Below are 15,335 nucleotides of genomic sequence, written 5' to 3' on the forward strand. Positions count from 1 at the left end.
TGTTCAAGTAGTGCTCTGATATACCAGTAACTTCAGAGTCAACGTCTATAAGCAGTTCACTAACTTTATCTCTAATATTTCTTATATTTTGATGAGAAAGGGATGGGGTGGAAGAGAGAGAGAGAGAGGAGAGAGAGAGAGAGTGATAGTGATAGTGATAGTGGACAATTACTGACCATGAAACTTCCTGGCAGATTAAAACTGTGTGCCCGACCGAGACTCGAACTCGGGACCTTTGCCTTTCGCGGGCAAGTGCTCTACCAACTGAGCTACCGAAGCACGACTCACGTCCGGTACTCACAGCTTTACTTCTGCCAGTACCTCGTCTCCTACCTTCCAAACTTTACAGAAGCTCTCCTGCGAACCTTGCAGAACTAGCACTCCTGAAAGAAAGGATATTGCGGAGACATGGCTTAGCCACAGCCTGGGGGATGTTTCCAGAATGAGATTTTCACTCTGCAGCGGAGTGTGCGCTGATATGAAACTTCCTGGCAGATTAAAACTGTGTGCCCGACCGAGACTCGAACTCGGGACCTTTGCCTTTCGCGGGCAAGTGCTCTACCAACTGAGCTACCGAAGCACGACTCACGTCCGGTACTCACAGCTTTACTTCTGCCAGTACCTCGTCTCCTACCTTCCAAACTTTACAGAAGCTCTCCTGCGAACCTTGCAGAACTAGCACTCCTGAAAGAAAGGATATTGCGGAGACATGGCTTAGCCACAGCCTGGGGGATGTTTCCAGAATGAGATTTTCACTCTGCAGCGGAGTGTGTGCTGATATGAAACTTCCTGGCAGATTAAAACTGTGTGCCCGACCGAGACTCGAACTCGGGACCTTTGCCTTTCGCGGGCAAGTGCTCTACCAACTGAGCTACCGAAGCACGACTCACGTCCGGTACTCACAGCTTTACTTCTGCCAGTACCTCGTCTCCTACCTTCCAAACTTTACAGAAGCTCTCCTGCGAACCTTGCAGAACAAGGTAGGAGACGAGGTACTGGCAGAAGTAAAGCTGTGAGTACCGGACGTGAGTCGTGCTTCGGTAGCTCAGTTGGTAGAGCACTTGCCCGCGAAAGGCAAAGGTCCCGAGTTCGAGTCTCGGTCGGGCACACAGTTTTAATCTGCCAGGAAGTTTCATATCAGCGCACACTCCGCTGCAGAGTGAAAATCTCATTCTGAATTACTGACCAGTTTCTTTGTTAGCTAGGTTTTCAAATGTTTTTGAGAAAGAGATGTATAGAAGAGTGGTAGCATACTTCAGCAGACATGTTTTACTGTCAGGCTTACTGTTTGGTTTCAGGAAAGCAGTATTCTCTGTGTGAGACACTATTAGAGCTAAACAGTAAGTTGAGGACAGCGAAAAGTGAACATTTTCGTTGTTTGAACAAAAGAATTTAATTGTGTGGACCATGCAATATTTCTGCATGAACCGAAACATTATGGGATTAGGGGGAAAGCTCAACAGTGATTCACTTCCCATCTGGAAAGTAGGGAGAAGGAGGTTGTCCTCCAGTGTCAACAAACAGGAAAGAGGTTTTAAGCTGAATGTGACTGGAGTCACATAATTTAAGTGGGGTGCAATGCAACATAGATGGTTATCAGTGTGACATCAATGTTACACTTCCTGTGTGTGATCTGTAACCCTTCTGTGTTAGATGTCAGTAGATGTATTCTTTAAATTTTCTCCTGGTTGCCATTCTTAATGTTCGCTGCGGTTCCACTTAACTGTGTTGCAACAGTCTCCTTGAGAGCATGGATGGGTGCTGAAAGAGAATGTTAATTTTCTTTCATGCTACTTGAGGATGTGAACAACTGAACTTTAAACCTTCTGTATTGACACTTTCTCTTACAAAATATCATCTCTCAATTTACAGTCTGTTGTATAACACAGACTTTTTTTTTTTTAAATTGCTGGAACTTGGACAAGATCAAGACAAGAAGTATTCTCTACATAAACCATTTGGACAGTCATTTGTCATAGCATCCATTGTAGCCATGACCTTTTTTGCTTTTTAGGCTTGTCTTCTAAACTTTTCAAACTGTAATGCCAAGCAACAAGCAGCCCCACACAGCCGGTGGAGACACTCACTTGCCATCCTGCCTTGTAGATGTGATGGGTTCAAGATGTTCTCCCATCTGCCTGTATCATAATGCTATCGCGCAGTTAGACATCCCAACACTTATTTATAGCAAAACATTGCAAACATCTTTCGTTGTCATGAAAGCCTATAAGTGGGACATATCATTTCATGAAGAAGTCATGTCACTCTTCAGGGGGTTTGGATGTCAAATGGTCCTGTTCTGGGCTCATTGCTTCTCTCCATACATAGCAATGTTCTGCCATCAAACGTGACAGTTAACACAAAAAATGTTTGCTTTACTGATTATGCAACTACCATTGTGAAAGATGTGGAATGTAATATAAATGTTGTGGCTAATAAGGTAGTCAGAAACACAGGTACATGGCTTTCAGAGAACGTATTAACGCTTCACTGTAATAAAATGCACTTCATACAATTTTGATATAGAACTCTTGTAAAAGTGAAATTTTTTTGTTCAAAAGTGGTCAAACAGTCAGTGAAATGAACCATTTTAAATTTTAGGACAGAGAGTAGGTGGAAGGCTTTCATGGAAGTGCCATGTTCAAGATCTTGTGCAGAAACTGAATGCTGCTTTCTTTACTATAAGAATGACCTCTACCATCTCTGACAAGCAACATGAAGGCTTTATTTGCTTTGCTCACTTTCGTTCTGTTTTACATCATATGTATGATACCGCAGCATAGTTTGGTAATTTGCTGATAGTCAGTGCTGATCACAAACATGGTGAGTTCAGGTGTGGAGTGAGCTTTCTGTGTGTTGGAGTTCAACAAAAACAAGTGTGCTACAGCTGTCCAACAGATGTTTAGAACCAAGTATGGTAAGAAGCCACCATCAAGAAAGGTCATTTACCACTGGCACAACAAATTGATTATGACAGTTTACTTGCGCCCGGCAAAGAGAAGCGGACATCCCAGTATGAGTGAAGTGAATGTGGAGCATGAACGAGCCATTCTTCTTCACCGAGAGCACCACTTGAAAATTTTGCAGCAATGGCTGATGCCTCAATTGCAATTGGACTCTGCGTTCATCTTTCAGTAGGATGGGGCTCCTCCCCATTTTCATCGTGAAGTTCGTGGGTACCTGAACATGGAGCTGCCACATCGATGGATCGACCATGCTACAGAAGGGGACAGCTGTTTCATGAAATGTCCTCCCCGCTCACCAGATCTCACTCCGTGTGACTCTTTTTCTGTGGGAACACATTAAAGATCTGGAGTATGTACCACCTCTACCATGTGATGTAGCAGAGCTGAGGGAGAGAATATGGGAAGCGACTGCCACAGTCGATGATGGCATGCTGGAACGGGTATGGCAAGAAATCGATTACCGTATTGACGCCTGCTGGGTCACTCATGGTTCACATATTGAATGTTTGTAAAAAACTTTCAGAGTTTATCTTAAAAATACAATATGTATGACATTTGTACAATGTTTATCTCTTGTGCAATAAATAATTGAAAGTATTCCCGGACTTTATGTACACCCTGTATTTTGGGGCAGCTCTGTGCACACACTGAGAATGTTCTTAGCTCAGAAAAGTGTGGCCAGATTGATCTTCAGTGTAGGTTCATGAACTTTGTGTGAGCCGTGCCATCCTTATACAGCAGAGTCCCACTAAACCAAACCACGATAATCCGAACGTTCGGTTAATACGAACATGAAAAATGTTAGTCTAAGTATGGACAACTGTGTGGTAAAATACTTCTGTACATACACACTATTTTAATTTACACAGTACGGTAAACATGTATTAGAAAAATTCACAAGAAAACATTAGGTTTAAACAAACAATGAAAGAATAACTGTAAAACTTACTAAAATACAGCGGAAATTTTATCCCTACTTTTTAGATGACAAAAACACAGTCATTGTTTTTTGGTGTAATGAAGACAGTCTGTTATGTGACACATAGTTGCACCATCATCTCGTAAACATCAAATCAACAGGTGTAGTGGGGGGCTGTTGCTCCAAATAACGTAGTGGAAGGTCAAGGGCTTCTGCTGCATCACAGTGTGGCACCAGGTCTCCTTTGTCGCCGTCAGGCTCATTGTCACTTCCATCGCAGCAGTCCACTTCTTCCTGGTCTTGAGTCACAGCAGCAACTAAATCAGCGTCAGTAAGGTTCTCCACACGTGCCCCATCCCCTGCCATCCACTCATCTGTGTCTCCTTAATATCCAGGGATTGTCTGTATCATTTGTAGTAGATTTTCCTCTTCATTTTCAACTAGGTTGCCCTGAAATTCAAGAGATGTCCACAGTTGTCTCCACAATTTTCTCAGAGTATTTCCTGAAATATTCTTTCATGCCTCAGCGGCCCAATAAACAACATCCTTCACATTGGTCTTTTTTATTTTGTCCACTGAAGGAATGCTATCATCTTGGATCAATATTCTTAAAAATTGTTTTCTGTAAATCAATTTTGATGTTTGCAGTACACCCTGGTCCATCAGCTGTAGAAGTGGTGTAACATTTGGCGGCAAAAACTTCGCCACAATTTCTCCATCCATAATTACTCAGTGCTGGGGTGAGATGGCACATTATCAATCAAAAAGATTGATTTCCTTAGAAAACAGTCAAACAGAGGGAGCAAACTGGCTGTGAAACCATTCTTTGAACAGCTTACCATCCATCCATGTTTTGTTCTGGTTGCGATAATATATGGGCAGGGACTTCATGTTACAGTTTTTAAAAGCTCTGAGCCTAGCAGATTCGCCGATCAGCATTAAAGGCAGCTTGTGATTACCAGCAGCGTTGGTGCATGCTAATAAAGTCACACGATCTTTGCGCATTTTAAAACCAGGATCATGGTCTTCTGCTTTTGATGCCAGGCTTTTTGTTGCCAATGCCCTAAAATTAAGGCCAGTCTCGTCAGCGTTATAAATTTGTTGGGGAGAATACTTTCCCTCTCTTATCATTTTTTCGAACTCACCCAAGTACTCTTTCTCTGCATCATGATCAGAAGAAAGCTTCTCTCCAGTAATTGTTAGCTGACAGATTCCATGACATTTTTTGAATCTGTCCAACCAACCCGTACTCACACTAAAAGGCTCATCACCATTCATTAACAAAGCACTTTGCGAGCCAACTGGCAATGCACCGACTTCAGACACTACGAAGGTCTCAACAATGCACAACAGAGGCAGGGTGTGAGAGTGAGCCATTTTCCCACACTTGTTCCCATTTCTTACCATGGTGTACTTTTTATCTGCTTGGTATACTTCATTCTAGAAACTCGTCACGATAATTCTGCCTAATCTGAACAGATCGGTAATGGGTTTCAGGCAGTTCTTATATTATTTTAATTCTTGCTGATTTTTAAATGTTTTATGACTTTAATCATTCTCACTACATAAGATATTTTAATATAGGCATTAAAGATCAACATATCACCAACACCAGCACCACCATTCATTAGCGTCCGACTTTGGTGACACGCTTCAAACCTCGGTCTACTGTGATACATGAGTCACTGTCTGAATGGATTTATAGCTCCCCGACTGGTTGATTTATAGCTCCCCGACTTGTTATTGAACATAACTGGCTCCAGTAACTTAAACAACCGGCTGTGTCCGTTTTGAAGAATTTGTAGGTCACCACAAAAATGCTTATACTTGTGAACTGCTTGGTATTGGTGGGGGGGAGGTTGATAGCTACCCTTAATGTTCCCAATGAAATTTATGTATAATGGGGTTAATAGAACATTTCCATTGTGCCAGAATGTGATTGTGGTTAAAATAAAATAGAGAACATTTGAAAATAGACATCCTCCTTCTATAATGAAAATGCTTCAGAAAGTGAGTGGAACACAAGTATTGATCACCAATTAGTATAACTGCACTCTTTATGTTAAGACATGTGTATTTCCAGGAAACTTACAGTGTACTCAGAACATCAGGAAACATTGTGACAAGTGAAGATGTTGTGGATATTGAGATAAAAGAGATGCGAGAAGACTGGTGAAGTGAAAGGCACTAAGTAGTTAGGAATGAGTGAGCATTGAAATAGAATGACCAATTGCTTGTCTCAGTATGACTTATTACTGATTCATCAACAAATATTTTACTGTCTGTGCATAATTCAGTAGTAATTTTGTGAACTGATAAATGTAATTGTTGTGTCTAGACAAGACACTGCACTTGAGCCTTTCTGTTGATCACTAACTAGTGCCATTACTCAAACAAGACACTGTTCACTTATGATGCACTCTTATGATGCAGTTATCTACTCCAAACAACATTACATCTATTGAATACTTTGTGTTATGAAAATATTGTTATTTTCCAGTTAGTGCAAAACGTTTATAAATTGTATTGTAGAGATACACATTGTCTACAGTATGCTTTTTGTGCTCAACTGTAATTCTTCAGTCTTTCTGTGAGCAGAATATATTCTACAGAATTGAGGTAGGGTTGTGTGTGTAGTTTCCAGATGTCTTGCCAACACTCAGAAAACAGATACTTTAATTCTGAAAATATATCATTTGCAATAACCTCGGTAATGCAGGGAACAGAAAGTGGAATTGATGCTTAGATTACCTCGATCTGCTTCAAGGTCCACTTCTGTTTGTAACCAAAGCCAAAATGGTTTAAGAAACATTCCATATCAGAAAGGGGACTAATATTATATTTTGCTACCTACTTTTATCTTGTGCAGATCTCGCTTGCTCACCCAATTTAGTTTCGTTAACTGAAACATTAATGTTACTGCATTGTATAGGCTAGAGTACTATTCAGTATATCAATATAAAACTTCATCTCTGCATTATGGTTATATATTTAGTCTATTCAGTTCAACTGTTACAAGATAATGTTGACTGTTTGTGTTTCAATGTCTTCTTGTTGGTAATATCAATCTTACTTTGCCCCATTTCATTTGTCTGATACATTAAACTGTTAACTACTCTCTTTTCTCTGATAACAACAGTTAATGGCAGTAAATATTGCATTTTAAATTAAGATACATATATTCTTGCAGCAGTGCTGTGGGGAATTCTAAGGCGCTTAGCTTCTCTGCTCCTAGTGCGATCAATTTGGATTTCTCGCAAGTTAAATTTGAGGATGAAACACATGATATGTGTGATGAATCTTCTATTCCTCAGCCTGAAGCACTTACACGGTGAGTAACTGTTTTTTGAAACTTACACATTTTTCCTGTGAAGGAGTCATATTAAGAATTAACACTATGTAATGTATCATATTATTCACTTAGTTTGTTAGTCACATCCATCCTGGGAGTGTAGGATGCACCAGCTTTGCAAAAGCTGCAATCTCATATTTTTCATGTGCCTTTTAGAGATTTCAAAATGAACTACTACCAGAGACAATATCTGAACAAACAAGTATGAGTACATGGAAAAGGACATAGCTAAAACATCCAAGTATCGTTAATCTTCCACTAGATGCAACATTAGAAGGGAAAAGCCATAAACACAGACACTGGTTAGATTTTGTGAAACAGATTATTGAGCGGTACTGGATATATTACATGTCCCTACATGAAAAACATGTACAAGAGGGGAAGAAATTGACAACATGGAACGATTTGAAGAGACTGATGATTTAATAAGTAGATGAAGTATATAAATAAACAAAGATTATTATACCAAAATAAGATTTTCACTCTGCAGTGGAGTGTGCGCTGATATGAAACTTCCTGGCAGATTAAAACTGTGTGCCGGACCGAGACTCGAACTCGGGACCTTTGCCTCTCGCGGGCAAGTGCTCTACCAAGCACGACTCACGCCCCGTCCTCACATCTTCACTTCTGCCAGTATCTCGTCTCCTGCCTTCCAAACTTTACAGAAGCTCTCCTGCGAACCTTGCAGAACTAGCACTCCTGAAAGAAAGGACATTGCGAAGACATGGCTTAGCCACAGCCTGGGGGATGTTTCCAGAATGAGATTTTCACTCTGCAGCGGAGTGTGCGCTGATATGAAACTTCCTGGCAGATTAAAACTGTGTGCCGGACCGAGACTCGAACTCGGGACCTTTGCCTTTCGTGGGCAAGTGCTCTACCAAGCACGACTCGCGCCCCATCCTCACAGCTTCACTTCTGCCAGTATTTCGTCTCCTGCCTTCCAAACTTTACAGAAGCTCTCCTGTGAACCTTGCAGAACTAGCACTCCTGAAAGAAAGGACATTGCGAAGACATAGCTTAGCCACAGCCTGGGGGATGTTTCCAGAATGATATTTTCACTCTGCAGCAGTGTGGTCAGACAATCTTGCTAAGAAGTTCTCAATATTTTCTCTGAAACTGTCTTAAGCAACTAAGCTAGGTAGATGCGTTTGGAAACCATGCAAGAGCAATCTGGATGTGTGTCACTGAAGATCCTGATGCATGAAAAAGTCTAGAGGAGGACTTATCCAACAGTAGATGTCAAATGGCTAATGTTGCTACTCATGTTTATAGAACAACACGCTGGAGATAACTCTACAAATTAGAGTTGCAACATAGTGACTACATTAGTTAACGTCCTGAATGAGGGCAAAATAAATCCCCTCCATTCCCAAAGCACAACATAATACCGTTCTCCCTTTCCTGTTCCCTTCTTAAAATATTTCTTTGGCTGACTCATCCCAATTTCTATTTGCCAGATTACCAGTATTACTGTTAACCCAGGTATATGCATGTGACCAGTACCTCGTACTCGATGGCAGAATAAATGTAATGAAGTGAAGAGTGATCTGTGAGAACATATGTCTCATACATCAACTCATGATAAGGTTTATCCAGAATTTTGAATCTTCATGCCCACTATTAAATTATCAGTAAGAATTCACAGTTCACAATATTCAGTTTTTTTTATTTTTATTTTTTATTTTATTTTCACAATAACCTTTTTTTTACTTACAGAGGTATCTCGAGCTACCTGCCAACACTTACATTACAAAATGTTAGATATGTTAACTGGGTCTGTAACAGATATTTCCCTCATGTTATCTTTCTGGTCTTAATTGGTGCTTGTCTTTTCTCCATTTGTGTCTCAATTTCCTTTCAGCTGCTGTGTATATGAAGGTTTTTCTTGTGTAACTTTTTCTTTCTTTCAGAAGCAGTATAAATGATGAACGAGTGACTAGCCAGGACAGCATGCTAGTGCACAGTGTAGACCTAAGTTCGCAGACAGAAGTCTGGCGTTCCCTTAGCTGTCTTACTGATAGCACTGAGCAGAGTGGCCTCAACATTGACATATCAAATCGTGTGAGTTTGCATAGTTATACATTTTAGCAAGAGATGTTTTAGATGGAGAAAATTTCTATATATTGAGTGGTATGTAAGATGTTGACTGTGTTAAATTCTTGGGGTTGCAACAAGATAGTATTTTTTTTTATTATTATTATTTTTTTTTTTTTTTTTTTTTTTTTTTTTTTTAGAAGTAAACACAGACCTGTTTAAATGCTCGAACATATGTGTAGCAGTAGTTCAAATGTTGGTAGCCATAAGCAACTCAAAAGTTAAATAGAACTATTCAAAATGTCACATGGCAGCCCATTTCGGTTTAACTCTTCAAGTTGCATAAAAGGTTTGTGAGTCCTAAAATATGTAATATGAATTATTTGTGAGATGAATTCAAAAATATTTTGCAGAAACCTGTTTAAAGAATTGAGTATACTTACTGTTGTTTCATGCTTTGTCTTTTCCTTAATGAAATTTATCATAAAATAAGCTTCATAAAAATTTTAAAGTGATTACTTTGGTTTACAAAAATGTATCCATTCTCAGTAGCTTTTCAGGAATCATAAAATGTTTAGCTATTTGTGATGTGCAGTTTAAAAGGAATGTGTAGCAAATATTGGCAACCTACTCATTATTTTTAGTATTTAATATGTATAAATAAAAAGCTACGCACCAAGTGGTGGCAGAACACACACATAAAAGACAGTTGTAATTTGCAAGCTTTCGGAGCCAGCAGCGGCAGAAACGGTGAGCGGTTTCAGTCATCGTCTGATCATCCTCAGATTGTTACATGCTATGTTAAGTTGAATAATGTGAAAGTTTTATTAGAGGACACATGAATATAATTGCAACTGTAAAACATTATGTATCTATAATATAAATAAACTGCTGGAGCTGATGGCATTGAGTGCTAACCGCTCTTGGCTGGTGTTTTACCATAAAAAGAAACCATTATCTTTGCTTAACGCGCAGTTGGATGTCATAGAGAAATTCTTTTTCAATCTATTTGATGATTTGTTCTGAAACTGCGTGCTCTTCTGTTTTCATAACCTTAATGGACTTTGCCTACAACTATTTTACGTGTTGAACTTTTAAGCCATCCTTGATCTACAGATGTTACATGCAAGTCACCATAGACGCCACTTAATGTCTAATTGTAAGGCTAATGGTTTATTGTTTGTGCTACTTCCTTCATACTTTTAGTGTCATCAGTACTCTTTCTATTGTACCTAATGTACTTATTACCTCTTTTGTACACGATGATGATTATGTTCAAGTTAAAAATTGTAAGTCACACTTCTATATCTTTGACTTTAACTAGGAAGATATCAATATTCATACCATTACTATGGTTACTAGTGGCGTCCTTTTAAGTGTTTTTTGCACAACATATGCCATACACAAATCCCCCCCAGTCAGCACTGTGGGTCAAGTTTGAATGTTAAGGGTTTATTTCTTTATCACACTTCTTTCAAATGTTCTTTAATTATATCTTATGCAAGCCTATTTTTATATTTACATAACTGTTATCATGATACAAATATGTCATACCGCTGTTGTAATTTTACTGATTTTATTCGTATTTGATGGCCATTAGCTATCATTGGTGCAATGTGGGAGATGGCGGTGGGCAAATCCGTCGCTATTTGTGTGATGATAATTGCATGTCATGCAGCTGCTGCTCTTCATACCAGCCTAGAACAATTAGTGCTCCATGCCAGCAGCAGTCAGCAGGATTATCTCTTCTTTTACTTATATCGTGGGTGTTTTTTTTTTACTGTTGTTCGTCTTCATGTGTCCTGTAGTAACTGTTATGTTACTCCATTTACAGGGTATGTAACAGTCTGAGGATGATCGCACAATGATCAAAATGAGTCACTGTTATTTTTTTTAAATAAAATATTTCATGCAATCTAGACTGCTTTCATTATATTTTTAATGTTATAGTTAGACTTGAATACAGCTCATCTGATCAAAATGGGTTGGGTCATGCTCTGTTGCTTTAAGCCCTGAAGAGGCAAAGTAGCAATATGATTGAACAAGTCAAGAAATGGGTTGTGGTTGTAAAGGAGGAAACATTAAGAATATGATCCCATAGCATAACAAGGTAGGTACAACCAAAGGATTAATCTTTGATTATTTGTTTATTCGTTTATTCAAAATCACACACAACTTTATTCAAATGGTGATCTCCCATTGGTTTGTACTGAACATAATATAAATACAATAAACAAAAATGACTAATTTTGCAGTACTGGCAGAGCATTCATAGGCAGTAACGAATATGAACTAAAGGCATTGAGCCCAGTATGAAATCACTAAAGCTGCAACAAAATCTCAAGAGTTCAACCTTGCATATAAGTCGTCATACAGTGAAAAATTCACTGCCTTTGAAGTGTTCAATACTGTTAGCCTGACTATGAGTCTGTGTCGACTAGCACTCAGAGTTCCAAATTATTTCTTAAGTGCCGAACTGGTGCGCATTGAAATCTTTCTGATTCCTGAGTAACACTTAATCCCATGTGGCTCTGGGCATACAGACCGTACAAAAAGCAACCTAACTGACCAAGAGATGAAGACCAAAAGCCCACAAACCCTGCTCCGCATGCCTATTTAAAGACTTAGTGACATGACCCACTGTCTTCTTACGACTTGACCACCACTCTTGAGCAACAGTATATCACATATTTAAGTTTAAACAAAGTGAAATAGCTGACTATATCAATTTTATACACCACAAACAGAACTACAGAAAACCTAGTGAGCTTGACAACTTCATTCATCTTGGTGCTGCAGTTCTGTGTTAGCCAGATGAAATCTTACAAAGCAGAGTGATCAAAAAGAAGTGGAAATTTTCGTTTGCTTAAAGAATCCTTATTTATGCATCAACATCAACTTTGTCCCTTTCAAAGTAATCCTCCTCAGATACAATACACTTGTATCAGTGTTTTTTCCAATCTTGGAAGCACTTCCGGAACTTATTTTTCGTTATAGTGTTCAGTGTTTCTGTTTTTATTTCATCAATGGTGGCAAAATGACATCCTTTCATGGTTGTCTGGAGCCTCAGGAATAGAAAGAAATTGCAGGAGGCCACGTCTGGTGAATACGGTGGCTGATGCAACATTATGTTTTTGTTCTTTGCCAAAAAAATCTGAACAAATATTGAGGTGTGAGTGTGAGCACTATCATGATGCAATTTCCAAAAGTGGTTTTGCCACAATTCTAGTTGTTTCCTTTACATTGCTTCATGAAAATGGTGCATAACTTCCAGGTAGCATTCCTTATTGACTGTACAACCATAAGGCAGCAACTCATGATGGCAAAAATCCACTGTAATCAAAGAAAACATTGGTAAGAACCTTCACGTGTGATCAAACTTGTTAAGTTGTTTTGGCCTCGACTCTTCGACCCTCTTTCAAGGATATAGCCAAATGGGAAGGTCCAGGGGGTCCAGACCTCCCTGTCACCTAAATGAAATTACACACATCATAGTTGCCGCATAGTGAAATTGAAAGATATTTTCATTTTCAGTCATACCATGAAAAAGGGTTATGCCCTGTCTATAGTCAACAAGGCCATCGATAGATTTCAATTATTGATATATTGATAGCACTGTCAGCTATTGCCCATTCATACTTTGGCCAAGACCTACTACTGCACGTTGTTGGCCTTGCTTGACCTTAGTTATTGTTTTGTTAATCACTTCAATTCTTGCTTGCACTTGATTTTAATATAAGTGCTACCATTTATTACTTTTGTTCTGTGTTCTGGTGTGATAGTTTCTAATTATACATAAGTTTGTAACAAGAAAGAAGACGAAAACAAATTCTAATTTGTCCATTAGCATTTTGGTAAATTAAAAATATGTATGCTTTACTATAAGAGCCTAATTACCTATCCAAAGCATTTTAATGTTAGTACTGGATTTGTTATCTGGAGACTGATAGAACTTTGGGGTTGCAATATTTAATATTTCAGTATTTCACAAGGCAGCAGAGCAATAAACATAACTACAAATAACATTACATTAAACTCAGTGCATAAAAATACATTTGGATTTGCATGTGTCACCCAAAAATTGAATTGATCAACAAAAATATTACCCAGATAGTGATCTGCTCAATTCTATCAGTAGTGCCCAAATGGCAAAGTATCACCCATCTGGTCACCTGGGCGGTACTAAATTATGAAAACCATTTCGAGTACAGAATGACAGGGAGGGGTTTGTGGAGAGTGGACAGGGTATGTAAAGACAGCATAATTCATTTGTTTCTAAAAGATATTTTTCAGCTGGTTGCTTGACTCCCTCTCAGTTGACTGTGCCCTGCATCCCCGACCTCACCCCCCCCTCCCTCCCCCTCCCTTTTTCTTTCCTCCATAATTTATTCATACTTTTGTAACTCTTTAATAACTGGAGGGGTTTTTTTTTCAGATTTTCTATGATTATCTTCAAACTATAATGTTTTTAAGTTGTATAAACAATTATATAAAAATAATTTTTTTTACTCTTGTAACAGTACTTATTTTAATTTGGGGAATAGTTATTTATTTCTTGCATGCCTTCAGGTTTTGCTATAAGAAAGATATTCTATTGTAAAATTTAATATTTGTAATACCCTTGGAACAGTCAGTCCAATTGTCACAACTCTACTGCATTTGTAAATAAACGTCGTGTAAGTAACTACTTCTGTTGTGCTTCACAGAGGAGTTTGGTAGCATCAGAGACTGAATTATACATGATGAGTCACTAACTATTGCCACCAAGAATCATCAGAGCATGTGCTTCGATAAGTGCCAAAGTGTAAGGAATACCATTCAATCCATGAAAAGAAGATTGCAGCACTGCATTGATACCAATGGTCATCACTTCGAACACTTTCTGTAAATGGACATTACACGTCATTGAATTCATCTTGATAGCCGCTATCAGAAAATAAGCACTAAACTATAGCATCCCTTAAAAAAAGTTTACCTTCATATCTCTGATGCAATCCCACCTAGCAAGAAAAACCAACTCATATTATGGCTCCCATTGCCCCATGCAATATTTGTCCCACAAACTTTTCAGCTACTATCATACTTTTGGAGTTATTCTTGGTGGCAATAGTTAGTGACTCACCCTGTATAACCATATTATCGAGGATAAACAAAAACTCATTTGTGAGTTCACATACATTACAAATATGGTTGAAATCAATGCATGGATTAATGTTAAGATCTCAGAAGTGTAGCTCATATTATTTGTGTATCCCGTTCTGTTTTGTAAATTAATCTAATTGCTATAGTTTCAATTTCACAGTTGAAATAATAATTTAAAAGAAGTTCGTGATCAGATGAGGAAATTTAAGAATTTTCATGAAATGTAAGATTCTTTAATAAAATTTGAGATTCAATTGAGGAACTTTGAATGCTTTGAAGTGATGAAGAAACTCTAATTTGGTTTCAGATAAATGAGAAGTTTAAATACAACAGTGCAGTAGGAGAAATATAGATATTGTGAAAAGAGGTTTGAACACTCTAACATTATAAGTTATTCAACCCAACATTAAGATTCTTCTGTTCTGAGGTAGTGAACCTTATATTAGAAGACTGAGCTGTGTTTTGTTAACAAAGGGGCAATACATTATATCAAAGTTTTAATTTGTTTGGCAATAAAGTGAAGCTATATTATTACCAAGTAAAAAATATTTAATTGTGCGTCTGGGTATTTCTCTTATATACTGTTGAGAATACATCTTGTACTTGTTGAAGAAAAGTTTCTCTTGCTTACTTTTAAAGTCAAATACTATTTGTATGAAGGCTTCCCAAAAGCAAATTATGTACATAAATTTAAAAAATTGTTTTCAGATAAATAAAAACATGAACTTTTTTGATGTCTTCCTTAGCAAATCATATCCCCCCTTTGACAAAATCTTGGCTATGTTGTTGCCTCTTTGGAATATTTATACCACTCGTAAACTCTTGTCTTCGTCATAGTAGATTCACCAAAAGACAAAGTCATTATTTTGAATGTGGTGCTGCACTTTATTCTATTTCCTGAACACTATTTAATTCAAATTCT

General features: G+C 38.2%; 1 protein-coding gene across 6 annotated transcripts in view; it reads left to right on the forward strand.

The window, feature by feature from the left end:
• The window catches only part of LOC124596296 (transmembrane protein 94), a 493,514-nt gene that overhangs the window by 381,449 nt on the left and 96,730 nt on the right, over positions 1-15,335 (forward strand). For 4 of the 6 annotated variants that reach the window (XM_047135396.1, XM_047135395.1, XM_047135394.1 and 1 more), the window contains 2 exons: positions 7,076-7,216; positions 9,148-9,298. In XM_047135396.1, coding sequence (XP_046991352.1) covers positions 7,076-7,216; positions 9,148-9,298 — 292 coding nt within the window. The remainder of the gene's footprint in view (positions 1-7,075; positions 7,217-9,147; positions 9,299-15,335) is intronic. The other 2 variants (XM_047135393.1, XM_047135392.1) reach the window with 2 other exon arrangements.

Source organism: Schistocerca americana, chromosome 2 (genome assembly GCF_021461395.2).
Source record: "Schistocerca americana isolate TAMUIC-IGC-003095 chromosome 2, iqSchAmer2.1, whole genome shotgun sequence".
Lineage (NCBI taxonomy): Eukaryota > Metazoa > Arthropoda > Insecta > Orthoptera > Acrididae > Schistocerca > Schistocerca americana.